A 21,567-nucleotide genomic window follows, 5' to 3' on the forward strand; every position below is an offset into this window, starting at 1 on the left:
ATGTAAATATAATCATAATAAAAAATGGGTTTTTGACTGTATCTGCCCCAATATCAATTTGTCAGAATTTCTTATTGTCCCAGTCCTAGCAGAAAGCAGTTTGGGACGGTTGAACCAGAAATTGTAGCTTGTGCTACTTCAGCAATATCTAAATTGGTTGACTTGCCGTCTTGGCAGTTATTAAACTTGTGCAGCCCTGGCTCCACATGTTGTACCTTGGGGGGAGGAACAAGAGACTTAATATGATCAATAGTTAAACTCAGAGTAGCTCTTAATGCCTTTTCACCGTTTTATCTTTCCTACCTCACCCACCTTGATTCTGTTTCCTCCGCATACCATCACAAACAGCCCTGTTTTTGACACTCATGCATGTAGTTTCCTGCATATAGCTATGTTGACACCATCAGCTCTACTCTCTCCTGGGTGGCAATGATGGACAGGCTGGGTGGGTGGTGGTGGGGATGGTGTGTGTGCATGTATGTATGTGTGTGTGTGTGTATGTGTGGGGGGGGTGTTGTGGTGTTCAGTGTGTGAAAATCACACGTCCTGCCAAAGAAACATAAATAAATTCATGAAATACATAATGATAAGAATTGTATCACCATGATTGAACCTAAGACAACTAAAGACCAAGAATTTATTTGTCCTGACACATTTGTGAAAATGGCGTTGCTTGCAATGCTTGGTTAAACAGAGGGGCTTGTTTTTAAAGCTCAGCATGCAGCTCTGCACAGAAACTACTGGCAGGCTGAGTTCAGCTCTGCCAAGCCACCAAGCTTTACTGTGGCAAGGTTCTCTGACGCCTTGAAATCCTGCAGGGTGTTTTTGGTTTTTTGGGTTTTTTTGGGGTTTTTTTTGCAGCAAGCTGTGTTACCTTCCTGGATTTCCATTCTTCTCCACCGAGTGCTGTCTAATAGAGCAGAAATTCCATAAAAATCAGGCAAAGATTTTATACTAGACCAGGATATATTTAATTTGGCTGAAACAATGCATAATGAGATCTTACCTTTTTTTTTTTTTTTTGTCAGACACGTCTTTGTGTTTGCACATCCTTGTCCTCACTTAAATCAAACTTACGTTGTGCAGGTTTACATTTTTGCTGTGTGTGCTCTGCATGTTTTCAATGTGCCTCAAAGTGCTGTAGCAGCAGTTGGTAAGCAAAGAATCAGTTTTAGACATTTTTTTTTTTCTGAGATAATATCTTGATAACCAACATTAACATTGCCACTATCTTTGAAATGTATTTTTAAGTTCTCAGCTGGTTGGTGTGTTAATACAATACCGTCAGTGCCTCAGCGTTCCATCTATGAATCAGAAACTATTTTTGGCCATTGCTCAGTTGCCACCTCATTTAGAACACTTCATTTTAAAGTGGCCACCTGCATAACTCGTTCTTATGAGTTACACCATCTGGCTCCTGCAAGAAAAGCCTCACATTCAAAACCATAACTTTGATTCACTCATTGAAGTTTCCTTTTTGGATTTATAGTGAGGCATTTTGGCAAAAGAGGAGGATTCAAACACTGTTGGTGAGTCTAATAAGACATATGGATGAGAGAAATCCTTCCCCAGCGTATTTATCTAATCAGCTGTTTTACTTTATTGATGTCCGAGGAAGTGTACTTTATTAAAGAGTCCAGGAAGCTTTTAATTTGTCAGCATGCAACCAATCTTTTACTATCTCACTCAGCACTTCCAAATTTCAGACGGACTGCTGAAGAGTTAAAGGAAGTTTTGGTAAGAAAAAAAAACAAAAACTTTTTGGTTGGATTGAAAAACCTCCCCACTAGCTGTCTGATTTTGCCTGCATTGATCAGACCCCCTGCTTGTGCACGGTGAAGCTTCCAAACCCAGCAGGCCACCGTAGCCTAGCTGCTGAAGTCGCCTGGGCATTCATTTATGGTGAAGAAGCAAATGATGCGAGAGTTTAAGCCCAAAGAAGAATGAAGCCGTTTCGGTTGACTTATCAACCAAGCTGCTAATCTCTCACAGTGCCATCGTCTGAACATGAGGAGTCCAATAAAGTCAGACACTCTCTGTTCTGCTTGCAAGCTGTAGCTGTAACATGGAGTATCTGCTCGCTGTCCATTTAACATGCTGGTTTGATCGTCACATATCAATGGTATTGGCATCTGTAAAGGTAGCAGAATGCTGTCATCAGACACATTATAGCTGAACTTCAGTCATTTTAATAGCACTTAAAACAATGACCGAAAACGTTTTATGCACATTTCCCAGTCTTCAGAGCATTGATTGTGATTTTGCTCCTTCTCATATTTGTACAGTGCATCCAATAGGTATTCAGATCCCTTTAGTTTTTTCACATTTTGTTATGTTGCAGCCTTGTGCTAAAATTGTTTGAATTATTTTTTTCCCTCATCATCCTGCACTCAATATCCCATAATGACAGAGCAAAAACTGAATGTTAGAAATTTTTGGAAATTTATTAAAAAAGGAAAAAACTGATATATCACATTGAGATGAGCTAAACTTGAAATTTAGCTCAGGTCCCTCCCATTTATCTTGATCATCTTTGAGGTCTTTGATCATCTCCTGATCAACTTTGAGATCATCTACACCTTGATTGGACTCCACCTGTGATCATTCAGTTGATTGGACATGATTTTGTAAGGCACACACCTTCCTGTATATGGTCTTCACTGCTGACAATGCATATCAGAGAAAAAACCAAGTCATGAGGCCGCTCATCACCTGCCCAACACCCTCCCAACCATGAAGCATGGTGGTGGCAGCATCGTGCTGTGTGGGTGTGCTGTGTGGTGCAAAGCCTGTTGCAGCATACCTGAGAAGACTCGAGGCTGTAATTGCTGCCAAAGGTGCTTCAACTAAGTACTGAAGAAACGGTCTGAATACTTAATGTCGATGGGATATTTCAGTTTTTCCTTTTTAATAAAGCTTCAAACATTTCTAAAATTCTGTTTTTGCTTTGTCATAATGGGGTACTGAGATTAGATTGATGAGGGCAAAAATTAATTTAAACGATTTTAGTGTAAGGCAGCAACATAACTGTGAAAAAAGTGAAGGGTACTGAATATTTCTTGAATGCACTGTGTATCAGGTTTTCTCAGGACACCAATAATTTATTTGGTGCAAAGTGATATTGTGAAGTTGCTTTATAATTTATGATTGCAGTGACCTGCTATCCATGGGAGAGCCAACAGCTCTGACTTCAAACAACCTAGCTTCAGCACAACATCTGGTCTACGAGGAGATGTTGCCTTTGTTAATGAAGTGATATAAATTGATGTGGCAGACAAAAGCCTCTCTAAAATACATGTCTCACTGAGTTGGTATTGAGGTATACGAGGATGTGCTTTCCTGCAGGCTTTTGTTTGTGTGGAGAGAATTGCAGGGTCACAAACAATGTAATAGAAATAGTCATTTCTTTCTTTATCAAAAATTATTAAATTATGCTTTTTAATGTGGTGGTTTTATCCAGTGAAGTTTCATACTTCATGCCATACCTACCCCTGGGGTCTTTGAATTACTTACTAAACTGTGGTTTTTTTTATACCTTGAAAGGCATTGGCTGCCACACTGTTAACACTGCTGTGGTGCTAATATATCTTGTAGGCAGGTGTTCTCAACCTTCTCCTCCCAATTAGTTTGTCTTAGCTGTGACATTGTAACCAGTTGTCACTAATTTGAATAACACCATTAAACAAAATCTTGATGTCCTACAAAAATGTGAAATTCAGTTCTTCATAATTAAGCTGCTATATATATTTTTTTCATATAAACAATGGATCACATGACTACTTGTATTTGAAAGGATGTCGCTCATAGCAGTGCACAGAGAATTATCACCCAAATCTGTAGCTCCCCTCGGCTCTACGAAGGGTTTCGATGTCCTTTATCTCATTGGTTTGGTTTTACGGCCTATAACTAATGTTTTGATTTAGTATCACCACTCACGTAACGTCACTACCAGATGCAGCGGCAGGCAGCTGTTTATCAGTGAAAAAGCTCTACAAACTCAGCGTATGCTACCTGAAAAGCACCAAACAGCAGACTTACACAGATAGCGACTGTCTGGTGAACATGGTGGAGCATTTAGCAGCTAAAGAGCTGGATAATTCCCTCAGGAGTTAGTGGAGCCAAAAGGAGAGTGACCATTGAATTTGCAGTCATCAGGTCGGCACAAACACAATTTCAAATGAATGATAATGTTGCTTCATGTCTGCTGGATGTGTAAATTATCGCTGGTTTTGTAACACAGTCACCATAGCATATATACAGTATGTACTATGTAAGGTGACAATATGTCAGTGTTTTTTACAACTTGTTGCATTGCCAAGTCGCCAAAAAATCAGTTAATGTAGGTTTAAGGAAAACAAGGGATGAATAAATTACCAGCTCAATTATTATGTCGGCTTGTGATTTTTAAATTGTGAAGGGGTTGGTTCACCCAAGTAACAAAATAAAGCATATCTTTCCAGAAACAGTAACCAAAATGCTTTGGATTACACAGATGTTGACAGTGAGGCTAACAACACTGATTCAATTGAAACAAAGTAGTTTCAGTAAAAGATCGTTCACAGGGGAATCTGTGGTTAGCATAACCGGGGCAATGCTGTATGATCCACATACAAAATTTCATTCATTTCCATTGTTGACACACACGCACGCACGCACGCACGCACGCACGCACGCACGCAAGCACGCACACACACACAGATCCACACGGACACGGACACACAAGGTGACAACAATACCAGTGACGCTGTCACAACTGGTAATAAAAGCTACAGTACGTGCATCGCTACAGTCGAGATAAGTGAGAAAATATTTTTTTGAAATTTGGTTGAACCGACCATTTAAATGTGTAGAGCAGCCCAACCCAACGTACGCTGGGCAAAATTGAGGGGAAACACCTTAGATATGTAGCCATTTTTTGATATGTCATGTTTGTATTTATTATTAATATTCCAGTCAGTAACTCCTCTGACAATTGCTTTTATGGAATCATCCATCTGTTTAATTGCTGTGGCTAAATACGATGACAGTTTTATTGATGAGGCAACTTAATTCCAACAGCTGATAAGGCTGGTTCAACGGGTCGGTGAGGGTGGGAATAAATGGTAATGCATACTCTGTGGCTCCTTTCAATTTTTTCATCCTTCAGTAACAGAATTCCCCCCTTCTGCTTCTCCTGATACCTATACCCCACCGCTTCTCCTCTTCATACAACACATTCATTTCATACCAGTAATCTCTTCACCTTAAGCCCTTTAAGTCACCATTAATCCTCCTTTCATTCTTACATAATGATCAAATTCATCCCAGTCCGTTTACCTTCAAGGTTTAAGATTTACAAAGGATTACAGGTTGAAAAAATCAATTTGCTTGCTCTTGGATGTCAAGTAATCCAGTTTGGAGATATGTCGGTACGACTGCAGTGTAATGGGCCATCCGCTTCATGGTAGCTGGCATGGTAGCAAATATGACACCTTTTGTTGAAATTCAAATGGAAAGATATGCTAATGCATATGGCATTATTATTTAAACTATGTTATTATCCAGTGTATGGTTAAAAGAACAGCGTTTGTCCAGTGATTTCAAAAGCAATTTAATGGCTTTTTTGACACGCTGAACTTCAAACACCTGTTTCAGTCAGAAATATCTACAAAGTGAATAGTGTATCACTGTATTGATGTGTTAACTGCAGCCACGGAGCTTCACCTTACACTTTCAACATCTCTCTGAACACAGGAAACTTTCTTTGCCGACAATAAAGCGGATGCAAATTACATCTGACTATAATGCTGGATCCTTCCCAAGTAAATGCATAAAGTTAATTGCCATACCGAAGGTGGGGGGGGGTTATAATTTGTCCTAATTTTCAGACTGCTGTGGGTTGTTTTATTGTGTATGACAGTGTCCAGGAGGGTATGGCTTTTGGAAGGTATAAAAGCCACTTTATTGGAAGACTATAAATCTCTGCAACCCAGTCTGGACAGTTGGTACCATAGTTATAACAAGCTCTGTGGATTATCTCTGAACTAGCCCTCATTTAAAGTTTTCATCCATTCAGCACTAAGTAATAGCAGAGTCAGAGTTTTCTTAGTCAGCTTGTTCAAAAGAGGGCAAATAATTAGGAAATAAACAAAAACTGTAGTTTAAGTTTTTAAAGTTTAAATTCATTGCATTATTAACAGCAAAAAGCACTTTAGAGACTTGTGGTTTTATTGTGTGGTACATGTTTAATATTCACAATATATAAATGGATATATCGCGGAGGTAAAGACATATGATATAATAGAAAACACGAATGACGATAATCATAAATGTGCAGCACACAAGACCTTTTAGGGACAATAAAAATATAATGGAATAGTTGATTAATGATTAGCAGATCCACAGAGAATTAATCAGCATCTGTTCTAATCGTTTGATCTTTTTAGTCATTTATTAAGGAAAAAATGGAAAACATTACCTGCTTGAAGCTTCTCCTTTTTGAAGATTTGCTGCTTTTCTGTTTCTTATATCACTGGAAATGGATTATCTTTGAAACAAGACGTTTAAAGATGTTGCTTTAGGCCCTGAAAAACTGTAATGGGAATTTTCCTCTATACGATGGTTTATAGCCTAAATGAATTGAGAAAATAATCATTAGTTACAACCCTAGTTAATTTTCTGTACATAATAAAAAGTTAAAAGTTCACATAATAACAGGAGTTTCTTCGTGTACCTGCAACAAATGAAACAATTCTTTAATAAATTTCTTTGGCTTTGGTGATTCTGTTCATTCATACAGAAATTAACAGAATCAGTTAAGAGAATCAGATAGTGAGTTGCCTGTGTTTAGGATTGAGTACCTGAAGACTGGTGTTTTGTATTCATGAATCAGTGTTATTGTGTTTTGTGGTGTTGCACCAGTAAAGTTAATTGGCTGACAGTTGGGATTGACCAATTTAGCTTTAAAAAATTGTAAGTTTCTAAACTTGTTTTTCCAACTAAAGGCTGGAGTCGATTGAACGTAAGTGATGTGGAAGGTGCCTCGTGTGCACCGCTTGTGAATGTCACAGTTCAGTTTCACGGAAGCAGTTGGTTTAGAGAGGTGGCAGGCGGACTTTTATCTAGCAGATATGCGGAGGGTTGATTTTTTTGATTTGAACGAAAGCCTAGAAAATGACTGCTGTTTGGAATTTCTACAAACTTTGTGAGCAGGGTTTAAAAAAGAAGTTAAAATTTCTTGTTTACATGATGGAGCTCTTACTTATTATGGGGAATGTTACCCCAAACACTCACGACATTCGGTAATTAGAGGATAGCTATGAAAAGCTGAAGAAGATGCCCAGAGAAGCTTCCCACAAGAGCTGTATGATCTGCAGGTTTTATAACTGCAAAGTGCGGGCTGGGCATCGCTTGAAAGATTCATTTGTGTGAAGGGTGAAGGGCACAATGTTCACAACTGTTTTTGTGTAAAGGACTTGAAATTTTATAAAAAGGCATGAATTTTTATAGAAAGGTGCATTCCTTTGGACTGAAATTTTTATAATACTTACACTTTTACCGTGTGTGCATGTGTGTGTGTGTGTGTGTGTGTGTGTGTGTGTGCGTGTGCGTGTGTGTGTGTGAGTATATTATATATACACACACACACACGTATATTTCCTCTCTTAAGAAACAGGATATGCATGTAAACATGACTTTAGTAGTTACATGCATATGCGAACACACAGGCTCTGATTTAGGTTCTGTAAGTTTCTCTTCATATTAACCAGGCAAATGACCACAGTGAGCCATTCATTAATATGGCTCACTGCTAATTTACAAGACAACTTGAAATCTCAAAGATATTCACGAGTATTAAATATGGGCCTGTTTACTGTAAACCAAATATGACTACGACACTTTTTAAGATCCTCTTTAAAAACGATATCCATGATATTTATGAGGTCGACCTTTCTGTGCCTAGAATGAATTATAGTGTTGCTTATTTGTTCATTTACTCACACCTCACCAGTGGGAGCATTTGCTGGTAGTCTACTGAGTCTTAAAAACCGTTATAGCATACATATGTGATTAGCTTATCCTCAGAGAATATGCACAAGGTAACAAGTAGGGCAGTGGGCTGACATACATCAGAGCTTTGTTTGGGTTTTAATAAAGCCTTGTCTGTCAGGGAATTTAAAAGACGTGCATGGATGGCTCGGCTTTTTTGTTTGTCTGTATGTATGACACTTTATTGCTGCTGTTTTTTAATCTGACGATACACTCCCTCGAAGTTAGCAATCTGTTTGATTTGTTTTGCAGGTGATCCTCATGTTGACAAAATACTACGATTTCAACTCTGGCAGAGTAACAGAGAGCTCTTTGTGGAGGTAAGATCTCCTGTCTAGCACCTTACATGTATGGGAATATATAAGCTACAGCAAAACAAATAGATGTGACATTTGTTTAGAAAAATGACTTAACCCCAAAGTTCTTTTTTTTTTTTTTTTTTGCTTCCAAAGAACCATATTTAAAAGCTCAAAAAACATACTTTAAATAGTTTTTTCAGTTTGATGTCATTTCATAATTATGTCAATTGTCTTAATTGTTTTACTTGTATGTGAGATGAAACCTTACACCTGTTTGACATCTCAGAACTTATTTGGATTTCTGTTGTTGGAGCTTAGTACCAGTGTATGTGTCTAACAGGGAGTTAGACCTTTCTGCGGTTTAATTAACATAAGTATAGTCACAAATGTAAGTAGGATAATATACTGTACATTTCTTTGTCTTGGAATGACTTTTTGGTTAAACAAAAACAATATATATTTCTTTATGCATGGTCCAACATACACATACACATACACTCAGCTGTCACTTTATTAGGTACACCCAGCTAAAACTAATGCAGTCTAACACAACAGCCCCGCAATGCATCCTCCCTTCATGAAGGTCATAATGATGAGTTTTTGTTGAAACTGTATTAAATAGGTGTTGATTCAACTGTATGATCATTCTAGAGGATGTAGTCTGGGGTGCTGTTGAAAAGGTGTTCCTATTATTTTGTCCACCCCCATTCAAATCAATGAGGGTAGGCTTAACTATAGACAACATATCTTTGTATAACGCAATACACTTCAACAGCGCCACAAACTGCATATTCCAGAATCATCATACAGTTGGATCAACACCTCTTTAACACAGTTTCAACAAAAACTGAGCATCGAAACCGTCACAAAGGGAGGATTTATTGCAGGACTGTTGTATTAGATTGCCTTATATTTAGCTAGGTGTACCTAATAAACTGACAACCGAGTGTATAACATACAAAAGATGAAATATGCCCTTATTTGGTGTAATAACAATGCTTTATGGTAATTTCCATATGTTATTACCCTCATCAAATGTGCAAGCCCAGTTTGTGGTAAAAGGAATGTTTACAACTTCAAAACTCTAGGTCATAACAAGAGACAGACAATATTTGAAGGAAAAAAGTGGTTGATTTTGAAATCATTATTATTATATACACACAGCATTGGGTTCTGTGGAGTCCAAACAATGAGGAAGTAAGGCGAATGTCATCAATATGCAAGGGTTAAATAAAGAATAATGAATAGATATTTCCTGACTACTTCTAACAGATTAAAAACAAGATCCAGGACTCTACAAAAGTGTTTTAAATTGTGCAGTATAAAACATTTCATTGTTACTTGTTTCTGAAATGTTACTAAGCAAGTGAGACATATATCTATTTTAGTGACAATGAATCACGTCCAAAATGAACTCAATCAATATGTTCAAGCATATGTCTGTTTTGAAAAACAAATTTCAAAAACCCTGAGATTGTCAAGCCTTTTCTCAGCCAACAGACAAATATGTCCTCCAATCCTTCGTTTGAGCTATGAAACACGAAAGTTACAAACGTTTGAATTATATTTTTACCCCAAAGCTTCAAATAATAATACAAATAGCTCATCCCCTCGCCATGCATGCCACACTGCAAGACGTTCTTGTTTATTTAGATAATTAAAAAAATCTCCATCCATCTAGCAAATTGCCTCATGACTTCCGCTGTTGCAATTTTCTGCTTGCCTGACATGCTTAATGATACTATCAGCATCTTAACTAGTAGGTGTTGCTCCATTCTCCTTTACTATCCACCACAACCTATTTACTTTATCCTATAATTGAATTTTAGGTCAACTGATTATGGGACCACATATGAGAAACTTAACGAGAAAGTCGGGCCAAAAACCATACTGAGCTACTTGTACGTGAGTCCGAACAACAAAAGGAAGGTAGGTTTCAACATGCATGTTATGAAGAGTCCTGCCTGTGTTGAATAAATCTGTCGATTATTATCACTGTTTAGCAGAGTCAATTTTCATTTTCACTACATAGCAGCCCTGCAGGAGCCTGCACCACGTGTCTGCTACAAGCACAGCATTGCATAAGCACACTTAATCCCTGTGGAATGGATGCTGTCAACGTAGGCCACTGATTCCCCCCTGTCCTTTCTCGTCTCATCTCAGATCATGTTACTGACTGACCCAGAGGTGGAGAGCAGCCTGCTCATTAGCCTTGATGAGGGGGCGTCCTATCAGAAACACAGCCTGGCCTTCGATATCCTCAGCCTGCTTTTTCACCCCGAGCAGGAGGACTGGATCTTGGCTTACAGCCATGACCAAAAGGTAGCATTTCACTCTCAGGTGGCATGAAATAGGAAAGAGATGGAAATGTGACATAAAAAAAAATTCTCTTGATGGAAACAAAGGTTGTTGTGTATTGTTTACTTGATGCATATCATGCTTTTGTTAGCTTAGTGTGAAGGCTTTGAAAGATTGTTGTTCCGTCAGATTACATATCACAAGCCTGGTGGGTCACAGCAAAAATAATATCTCTGTAAGATGAAACAAAACATAGGTTACTGTCACAACGAAATATTCATGTCGATAATAGCAACGAGCTTTCAGGACATGGTCTTCGTAGCAGGCTGCAGTTGCCAAAACAGAGGCAACTGAGGCACCTGCTCCCCTAAACAAGTCACAAGGTCTGGCTGCAGACCCCAACTTTGAATGGATATGTCCTCGACAGCATAGGTTAAAGTTAACAAGGGAGACACGCCCAAACAATTCACAAACTCACACACAGAAATGCACACATACACACACATACACACAATTGCCTGCCTAAACACACCCCCTTAATTACTTTGTGTGAGAACCCTGCTGTCTGCTTCACTCAACACCACAGACATCAAACTCGGCCTCCCCAGCCTGCTATTGGAAGACTTGATTTTCAGCGAGGAACACAGTCAAGGTCTGAGAAGTGAGATGAATGGTGCAGGGAGGAAGATGAAAGATTAGTTGAGATCCACTGACGGGTCAAAATAAAGACGCTCTAGAGAAGTTTGCCTTAAGGTCATTCTGAATGTCTTTGTAAAGCTCAGTTCGAGTTTTTCTTTTTATCACTGCTAGGGTGAAATTAATCTGAGCTTCGTTTAATTTTACATTCGTTGATTTTGTGTCATGTCTTTTAAAAGTTGTAAGCTCTTAGAAAGGTCAAAATGATGTTGCTAATTCTTGTAAAGCTCTGAGTCTAAGATGATTGCTGCCCAATCATTATAGCAAGATGACAGGCCTTCTGAATGCAAGTCTGATACGACAGTCAAGTGCGTGATTTTATGCCAGTTAGGCTGAAATCCTACTGAGTTACTGTAAGGAGAAACTTTGATTTTAACACAGAGGCCTTCCACCTCTTTTCCAAAGCATCAGAACAAATAATTTTTGCTATCTTCTCTTTAATTTTTTTTAATTTTAAAAACCTGGCTTCAGAGTATCACTCTGTTTTTATAGAGACAGATGTATTTTCTCATCACTAATGTATTTTCTCATCACTAATGTATTTCATATAAAGTATGAGTGCAATATTCAAAAGAACATCAAAATATTGATGCCTCAAAATCTACAACTTTGGCAGCAACTTGATAGTACAGTTGTACATGAATCTGGAAATAATTCTCTTGGATATTCTGAGTTGGAAAATTATTCTTTATACTGTAACTCATTTGGTTAATGCATTCCTCTCCTTTTTCAGCTCTATGTCTCTGTTGAGTTTGGGAGAAGATGGCAGCTTGTGCACGACAGCGTCGTCCCCAACAGATTCTACTGGTGAGATCAACCATCAGTCATTTGCAGAGCGTTTGTCTTTCTGGGAGTGAAATGCTGCAATATTTTGATATGCTTTAGAAATATGAATAATAGAAAGTAGACAGAATACAATTACACATTAATATATAAAATTTTATGCACTTTAAGCATTCTGTTTACAGAAGTATAGAGGGGAAAGGTTTAGAGGATTTTTGCTGGAAAAGTTTTCCCAGATTCTGTATACTGAAACCTGAGTAAACAGTGACTAGGGTACTGACTCATACTGCCTTAATAATGCATGTTTCTGATCAGTCAGAATTGCATTTACGGTATTAAGATGAACACGAAAACAGGAATGTTATTGAGTCAGATTTGCAGATTTGTTAACAAGTCTGGCATACAAAGTCTCAAGTTTACTTTTAAAAAATGTCAATTTCATTTTAAAAAGAATAGTTACATTTTTTACTACAGTCAGTGGTGGAAGAAGGTACATCGTAAAAATACTCCATTACAAGTGAAAGTCCTACATGTAAAAGTTTATTGAAGCAGTAGCACCTAGGGCTTATCAGCAGAGTGTACTTAAATGATCCAAATTTAAAGTACTTGCCCCCTTTGACTTATAAATGATCATATATGGCATTATTAAATTAATATTAATGCATCAATACATAAACAGCATTTTAATGTTTTAGCTGGTTAGGGTGGAGCTGGTTTCAACTACTTTGTATATACTAAGGTAGTTTAGTCCACTGGATCCCTAGGGGTTGGATCCCTCCAAATCTGGGCGGGTGTGAGAGGATTAATGAGAGAGGAAAGAAAAAGAAAACGGAAAAAAGGTCTGATACACACACATTTTGTAGTTATTTGAATGAAACAATCTGAGAGGTTCAGAGAGGCAATGCTAACAACATCTGAAACCTGTGACAAGGGTCCCGAGAAGACATTGCTTTTTTTGTTGGGGTTTTGTATTGTATTTTATAAGCTTATAAGATGTTTTTTAATGTAAAATCTTAATTTGAAAAGTAATTAGTAACTAAAGTCACAGATACATGCAGCAAAGTAAAAGGTACAATATTTTCTCTGAAATGTAGTGGAGACAAAGTACAAAGTAGCATAAAATGGAAATACTCAAGTAAAGTACAAATACTTTAGAACTCTACTTAAGTACAGCACTTGAGGAAATGTCCTTAGTTACTTTCCACCACTGATTAGATTAAAAGTAAAATTGTGTAAATGAAATATCATTACATATTTTAGTCCTGTTGCTTTTAGTACTGAAATTCATACCAAGCTAGGTTTTTGAGGAGGCAGAGCTTGTATTGATAAATAATGTATGTTTTCCTTTGTTTTTTTAATGTAATGTACTAAGCCTCTAGTTTACACATACAGATTAATATTTGATTCGTTGAGCAGTCTGCTCATGAAATATTGTTGGGATAGTGTTGGGACACCAAAGTGTATCACAAATTGAATCATTTCCAAACATTGTCTCTCGGTTTTTTCATTTATTTTGTATGATACCTGATGTATTGCACAGAAGCAGGAATGATGATGTAGCAGGGAGCTTCTGGGCGCCTCTTTGAGCGTTTTAGCGTTATTAGTGTTTGGTGCTGGTACAGGGATTGTGGCCCAGGATAAATCCTTAATTTATAATGCTTTTTATAGTTGTTGGCTACAAAATCCTTTTCACACTCTTATCCACAGAATTAAAAAAAAGAACCATGGATTAATCAAGGTGGTAGGAATGACCTACAGTGGAAGGAGAGACATGTTTTTGCATTGGTCTAGGAAATAAAATGAGCCAACATGTTAATAATATCAGTGTGAATAAAAATCACTTGAGGGAAGAGGTGATGACTAAGTAGATATTAGACAAAACAAAGCACAAAGACTGTCTCTTGTTTAATGAGGCAGATATTTTTATCCTCAAAGGAACGTGGATGTATGACACTTATTTCTTGTGGAGTTTGAAGAGTAATTATTCTCCAGTGGTGGTGGCTAATTAATTTTTCTTGATTTATACAGCAAACCAGCTGTGATAAACTCAGGTTAAACTTTAAAGTTCACGATTGCAACATCTGCATTAAATAAAAAGTGCGCAAGAAATAAATCCACGGTAACGACCATTAGTGAGTCTCTGTTGGTGTGTGCTCAGTTAGTTAGGTATGCTATTTATTGTGTTGTGACAGAATAAATAGCAAAATTACAGTTGCAGTGATGAAACATTTGTCAGACAAGAGCATGAATTCTTAGATATAATATTACATTGCAAACAAAAGAACTGATGTCCCAAGCACTACGAATAAAATCTGCCACAAAAAAGTCAAGGTTGTTATAATCATCCACCCAGCAAAATTCATCAGAAATGCACAAAACTGTAGCCCTTAAATCATTGTATCATGAGCAATAAAGCACAAAATGTACTCCATCTCCATCTCACCTTAATCATATAACAAAGCCTTTTCTCTCCTGTTTCTGTAGCTAAGTGTAATGTAGCCTAGCCCAACTGTGCACAGAGATCTTTGACTTTAACTTAAATTCTGCTTCACATAAGGCTTTACACTGTAGCTGTAATTTAGGTCGTAATTTAGTTTGGTGCCAAACATGAACAGCCCTTTCTTATCAGGAAAACTTTACACAGAGCATCATGCTCCATGATTACTGTGCAACCTGTTTTAGAAAAATAAAAAATGAATTAAAATATCAAGCTTTCACCTCACTGACTCAGGTATGTCCATGCAAAATTTCCCAGTTAAAGATCTTTCTAGTGAGCTGCTATTCACAAGTGAGCTACAGTATGCATCATGTACATTTACAGTATCTTTGATATTAATATGTAGCCTACTTTATATTTCCAATCATTATTTTCCCTTTAAGTCAATATGCTAAGTAAGGACAGTGGTTTCTGAGATTTATTTAGCAGTATCCTGAGTTAGAAGTGTTAGAAGATGATCAATCAAAAACCATATTTTTGATGTTGAAATATGTAAGCACTTTCTTTTGTCCTCCGGGAAATAAGCCAACCAAAACATGCCAGTAAAAGACCCCTCCCCATACGATCAGAGATTCACTATGAAAGAATTACTTTCATCCCGCCCTGCACTTTTCATCTTATCTTAAAAAAAATATGACCAGCATGATTTACAAAAACATGTTAACAGGCACCCTCGCTAGGCAGACAAAGCGGTATGTGTTAGTTATGGGGGAACACCATGAAACATTGCAGAGGTTTATTTAAGAGCAAGGGCTGCTGCTCCCTGATAGAATTGGATGAAGTGTTTGACAGAAAGTCCATTAAAAGAGATGGAGCTTTGAAGCAATTACAAAGCGCTGAGGGAAGCAGGACGGGGGCTTTTTATATTATAGTTCAGACATGGTATGGAAAATGAGAAGAAACCCATATTCTGTCACAACAATTCTATTAATACAACAAATGGTCACTCCTGTCACTCTGCACTTAACAACTATCGTGAAGGATCTCTACTGAAAGTGAATGAAATGGCAAAGTACACCTTCACCTTAAACAGCAGTGCAGGTCAAATGTCCGTAAGGCCAGTGTTTAAAGATAAGGCTGTTGTATCATTGCTATGGAGAGAACAGTAAAGATCCCAGCTGCATCTCTTATTTCCCAATGTCCCCTTACAAATTCAAAATGAAAATCAAACTCTTATGGAAACCACAAATATTACACTTTTTATAACAGAAAAAGAAAAATTATTACTATCAGCTGTGAAGAATTTTCTCAATTTTCTTAGTTTTGATTAGAATTATTTACACAGCATCACTTTATGAAAATAAGCCCCAGGACAGCAGCAAATAAATGATGAAAGCTTTTTGCCTCATTGCCTTATTAAGCCACCCGATGTTCCAAATACATAACAAGAAAGTTAAAATTACAAGGCAAATGCTCTTTAACCAAGTCTATACAGAACTTATACTGCATACTACATAAACAGTGGTTCCAAACCTGGGGGTCAAAACCAGCGGTCCCTAAATAAATATGAAAGGTCAGAGATGATTAAAGGGAAAAGAAAGTTACAAAAGTTACAAATAATTTTTCTGTCTTTTCTCTTAACTTTTACCCTTTTTTTTTCAAGTTCTTATTGTAGTATTAGTCTTTTATGTAATTATAATCAGGCTACACCATTAAAACTTGAGGAATGTCTTATCCTAAAGTAAGATAACTGCCCAAAAAATAACATTTTTATGGGCCGATCTGTGTTAATGTATGTATGACTAAATTTTATTTATATATGCATGCATGTAGAAATGTGTTTCAGAGTTAGTAGAGGAGACGTTCTAGAAAATAGAGTACCACACTTCATATTGTAATAAAATAATGTGAGAAGGTAAATAAAGTATCCGAGCAAGAAAAACAAGTCATTAGCTGTGGTGATAAGTAGCAAACAAGACATTGCTTCATTTTAAGGGGTCACAAGTCAAAAAAAGGTTGCGAACCACTGACCTAAATGTAGGTAAAAGATGTTGTTAATAATGTACAAGATGTTAGTAGACACTTGCCCTCAAGTAGAAATCTAATGTTGCATTTTTTTCTCTCATTATGTAACAGGTCCAGACTGGGTTTTGATAAAGAGCAAGGAACGATTCACCTGGAGATCAGCATCTCTGATGGACGTGAGTAATAACATGATGAAAAACATACTACTAGGTAAATCACATCTCCCTAACGTGTTAGTGTGTATTATCTCTTATTGAAATGAGACATCATATCATATCAATTTTGTGCCTTCTCTAACATTTGTTGTTATTCATTAACTTTAATTTCAAAAGACAGGAAAACAGGTGAGAGATTTCAGATTTTTTTTTTTTCATTTTTTATTTTTGCTGTCCATTTCAAAACTCCCCTCCTCATCTGAACTGGCTGTATGGAGACTCTTCTCACGATTAAGCTAATTCATTTTTCAAGGGCCAGGCTATGACTTGGTTCTTTTCTTGGCCACAGTGCAGAGAGGGGGGCACTTCCATAAGGCCGTGTGTATTAATGTCCTGTCCCTAGGGAGACCGCCTCATTTGGCTGATGCTAACACACTGGGACAGCTCTCTCTACTGTATCTATTAGTGAAAATAAGGATTGGCCTCCAAAATTTTGCCTCAATGGCTCAATTAATACCATCAGCATAAGCACCGCTAAACCTTGATTGTGGTCTATAGAAGGTTGTTTGTTTTTCTCTTTGTTGTATTTTTAGCACTCATTTCTTGCTTACCCACAGGGTCACAGTACATAACTTGTAAACTTCAGAACTGCTCTGATGGAAACAAGGGCAAGCCTTTCCCTGGATTTATCATCCCTGATTCTCTGGTGGTTCAGGATGAATACGTTTTCATCCAGGTGGGTTTTTATTGCAAGGTTGGCTTCATTAAAAGACAATTAAAAGCTGGAAAAGTACTGCATTCATCGCATCTTAATGTACAGTCATGTTTTTCATTAACTAAAAGGGGCCATTATCTTGGGAAAGGATGGCATGAAACTGAAATCACGTTGTAGTTTATTATGCTAGAGCGCCACTCTGCCACAATGCACAAGATCCTAATTACCACAAGCCCAGAGTTTTGATAGTGGTTTAAATTGTTTGATACATGCTGCTAGCAATCCGTGTACACAGAGTACGAGTTCATGAATATTCTCCTGAAAAGTAATGAACTGCTTATCGCACTATATTGCTTTTCTAGGTGCCAATAGGTGGCCAGTCTGTCCATTATGTGTCCTATAAAAGAAACGCTTTCTACCCGATGAAGCTTCCTAAGTACACTTTGCCAAAGGTAAGACTGCCGGAAAGGATGCAGTGTTTGGTGAGCTGAGCACATGCAGAGCAACAAACAGAAGAAGGAGTGCAGCATTAATTTTGCTGTGAAACACTATTTATTCCTTCTGGCTATTTTGTGGTGCCATGATGACTTACTGCAGGTTCATTTTTCTCAAATGATTTTAAAGTACTTTTAACTGGTTATTCCCAGTTAGTCGTAATGTTTGCTGACAAATCCATTAAATTGTTTTCCCCACATTATTATCCTTCTGAAAATGATTCAATTATGCATAATTATATCTTTAGATTTTGTGTTTATTTAAGAACCATGCCAAGTTTTTAATCAGTTGCCCCCCGTCTGTATCAGCAGATATTTACTTAAAAAATAAATCTGGAGTTGCACAGTTAGTCTTCCCCAGAACTCCAAAGGAAGTCCATGAAGCAGAACGTCCATTTGCATTTGTACAAAACAGTGTTGTGCACTAATTTCCATTTACTAGACACAGCAGGGTGGCTTAGTGGTGTGAGAGACCGTGTTATAACAACAGGGGAGATTTAGTGCCCACGGTGTTGTTTGGATCAATCTATCCATCCATCCATCCAACCATGTATATAGTCAAAATTTCCTTGAAGGGCACACATCTCCTATCTCGCCTCACTCTGGAGAAGGGAAATTAAACGGAGCCTGTCCTCATTTGTAGTGCATGGCAGGAAATGCCTGAGGTCTAATCACTGCTGATCCTGACTGAATGATGTCAAGAAGTGAACAAATTGATAGCTTGCTGCTCAAGCTCCGTGGCAACTATTGTGCACATTGGTATTTAGATTCAGCCTATTTTGTTGAGAGAACTCCTTTAAATCAATTCTTAAAACCTTGTTGGCTGGTTAGTTGTCTAATCCACACGGAGACATCTACTCATGAATTTCATATATTCAGGACTTGCAGATAATCAGCACAGACGATAACCAGGTGGTGGCAGCGATTCAGGACTGGCACCAGAATGACTCCTACAACCTGTACATGTCTGAGTCCAGAGGGCTATTCTTCACCCTGATGCTGGAGAACGTTGTGAGCAGTGGAGGACCTGAGGGCAACATCATGATAGACCTGTATGAGGTAGGCAGCGACAGTGCTGCCGGGGTGATACTGTCATCTGTTTGCATGTTTCCAGGTTATTCAGGCTTGTCGAGCTGGACCAACTCAAATCCCTGGGCTGGTTTTGTGACTGCTGTAGTTTCTAGGACAATGTTTCATGTTCAAGTAACTAATTTGTGCAATACATTATTGCAATCATACGTACAAGCAAAATTATTTACTGTCACTCAAAATTATATAGAATGAAAGTGAAAAGTAAATTAGTAGTTAATCAACTGACATAAAATCAATTTGCAAATAGTTTAATAACTTAGTAAATATTAAGATCATTTATCAAGCAAAAATGCCAAACATTTGCTGGTTACAGCTTCACAAATGTGAGAATTTGCTCTTCTAAATCATTACAAACTGATTATCTCACTATCTAACCTGGGGTTTTGAACTATTGGTTAGACAAAAGAAGATATTTGAAGAGCTGATTTAGGAATTGATGGATATTTTTTACTATTTTTCGATATTGTATGTACAAAATGGTCAATCATAAAATATTTGACAGATTTGCATGTCCCACTTTAATCCATCAATCTATACGTTTACATTTTCTCATGCCTGCTTATCCTGTTCAGGGTGGTTTGAGTTTATCCCTCCACACATTGGTCTTTCACAGACTGCTAATCTGGGATCACTTAGACAGATAAGCACATCACACTCACATTCACATACAATTTAGAGTCTTCAGTTTCATCTAACATCGTGTCTTTTCACTATGAAAGGAAACTGAAGCTAACATGGGGAGACCATGCAAACAAAAAGCCCTGTTTCACTGTGTGTATCTTAGAGCACCATGCAAATTTACATTCCTGGTTTGAGAGCTTTCTTGGACAATAATGTAGACTCTGGCTGTGACAAGTAAAGTATCAACCGACAGGCTGAAACTTTCCTTAGAGGAGTTCTCGATTTTCTGCTTTGTTTTCCTTAAATGTACCCTGCACTCCATTGGTTTGGGTGTCCTCACCATAATGGATCAGATGTGGGTACACTGCATTTTATTCTGCAGCATCTGCGTGTCTCGCTAATAGCCACTTCATGGCTGCTTTTATTATCTTTTTCATGTGAAATTATTTTGGCCAAAAAAAAAAAGAAAAAGTAAGTTCAGTCTTTAGGTAATGCATCACCTATACACAAGTTCAATAAACAATGGTGTCACTTACAGCACATAGTCACAGTGCAGGCGAAATAGCAGCTTTAACTTGTGCCCTGAACATGTTGTATCTGTGTAGACAGATGTACTATGAGGTTGCAGTGGTTGCCCATGTATGCATCGCTCTACATTATCCTCATCTGCAGCCAGCAGTAAAAGCATCACACTGCTACAAACCCACACCTAAGATAGCCATCAGTGGTGGTTACTCTCACTGCTCACTGACCTCCACACACATCAAATGCCCTGAACTATTTAGCTACAATGACTGACCAGCAGAAGATATGAAATGGTCGTTCTCTATTTGACAAGGATTTGTGCTCTCCAAATGGAAGAGACATGTGAACTCAAGTGATAGGTGCATGTGAGAGTTTCCATCTCTGTGCACATTAATACAAAGAAGAAATGTCTCAGGGCTGCGCCATATGTTGTTTTGATTCTGCAGAGTCCTATGGTCCAAAATAGTGCTCCCTGTCAGAAAAACTATCACTTTCATACTTCTCTTCCTCTCTGATCTAGGCCTTCAGCTTTACTTAAGTTTGAATAATTTACATTTTTTTTTTCCTTTCTTTTTTTGTCTTTTTTTCCCCCCTACCGCTCTCTGTCTCTCATGTTTACAGGTTGCCGGGATTAAAGGGGTGTTCCTGTCAAATAAAGTTGTTGAGAACCAAGTGAAAACTTATATCACATACAACAAGGGGAGAGACTGGCATCTTCTTCAAGCTCCAACGACCGATCTCCAGGGAAACAAGATCTACTGTGAACAAGTAAGTGGGCCACTGACAAGAGATAGATTTGTTTGTTTGGATTTCCATTACCTGCTCAAAAAAATATTGCACTGAATCACGCCATACCATGGTCAAAGACTGTGACTATCATAGTATATTGTATTATGCTGTATTGTACAACATACTGCATCAAAATACCGGGATGATTTTAGTGCTTCGATAAATGACGGTTATGTTACCCTTCATTATTACAAGACCGATCATCCGTTCAGTTAAAATTGTTTTTGACATGTAAGTTTTCTAAAGGAAAAAGTTTTTTAAAGGAAAGTCTGGTACATGGCAGAAAGTAAAGCTTTACGTTATCTCATAGTCACAGGAGGAGATATTACTAAAAGACATGGTGTAGGAAGTAGAAAAAACTAATGATAATAAACTAAAATAAATGTAAGGAGCACAAACAAAAGTGATAGACTTAGTTCACAACTGAATAAAATTAAAGGGAAAACAATCCTACACACAGGAGGTTCTGAACCATAAATAAAAGAGACTTAAAAAGGTCTCAGGATACCCCATCTCCCAAACCGCCCTTTAATCTACTATGGATATAGTCCATAGATGCTATTTCTACCATTACATCTACCCAGTCATTTTAAAACTGGACCTTTAGCTA

General features: G+C 37.6%; 1 protein-coding gene across 5 annotated transcripts in view; it reads left to right on the forward strand.

The window, feature by feature from the left end:
• LOC120796799 (VPS10 domain-containing receptor SorCS1-like) overlaps nt 1-21,567 on the forward strand; it is a 69,763-nt gene that overhangs the window by 30,955 nt on the left and 17,241 nt on the right. For 4 of the 5 annotated variants that reach the window (XM_040139876.1, XM_040139872.1, XM_040139877.1 and 1 more), the window contains 9 exons: nt 8,281-8,348; nt 10,157-10,256; nt 10,491-10,649; nt 12,055-12,128; nt 16,678-16,742; nt 17,339-17,457; nt 17,799-17,888; nt 18,810-18,989; nt 20,790-20,936. In XM_040139876.1, coding sequence (XP_039995810.1) covers nt 8,290-8,348; nt 10,157-10,256; nt 10,491-10,649; nt 12,055-12,128; nt 16,678-16,742; nt 17,339-17,457; nt 17,799-17,888; nt 18,810-18,989; nt 20,790-20,936 — 993 coding nt within the window. In that variant the 5' untranslated portion in view covers nt 8,281-8,289. The remainder of the gene's footprint in view (nt 1-8,280; nt 8,349-10,156; nt 10,257-10,490; nt 10,650-12,054; nt 12,129-16,677; nt 16,743-17,338; nt 17,458-17,798; nt 17,889-18,809; nt 18,990-20,789; nt 20,937-21,567) is intronic. The other variant, XM_040139875.1, reaches the window with a different exon arrangement.

This window comes from Xiphias gladius, chromosome 11 (assembly GCF_016859285.1).
Source record: "Xiphias gladius isolate SHS-SW01 ecotype Sanya breed wild chromosome 11, ASM1685928v1, whole genome shotgun sequence".
NCBI lineage: Eukaryota > Metazoa > Chordata > Actinopteri > Istiophoriformes > Xiphiidae > Xiphias > Xiphias gladius.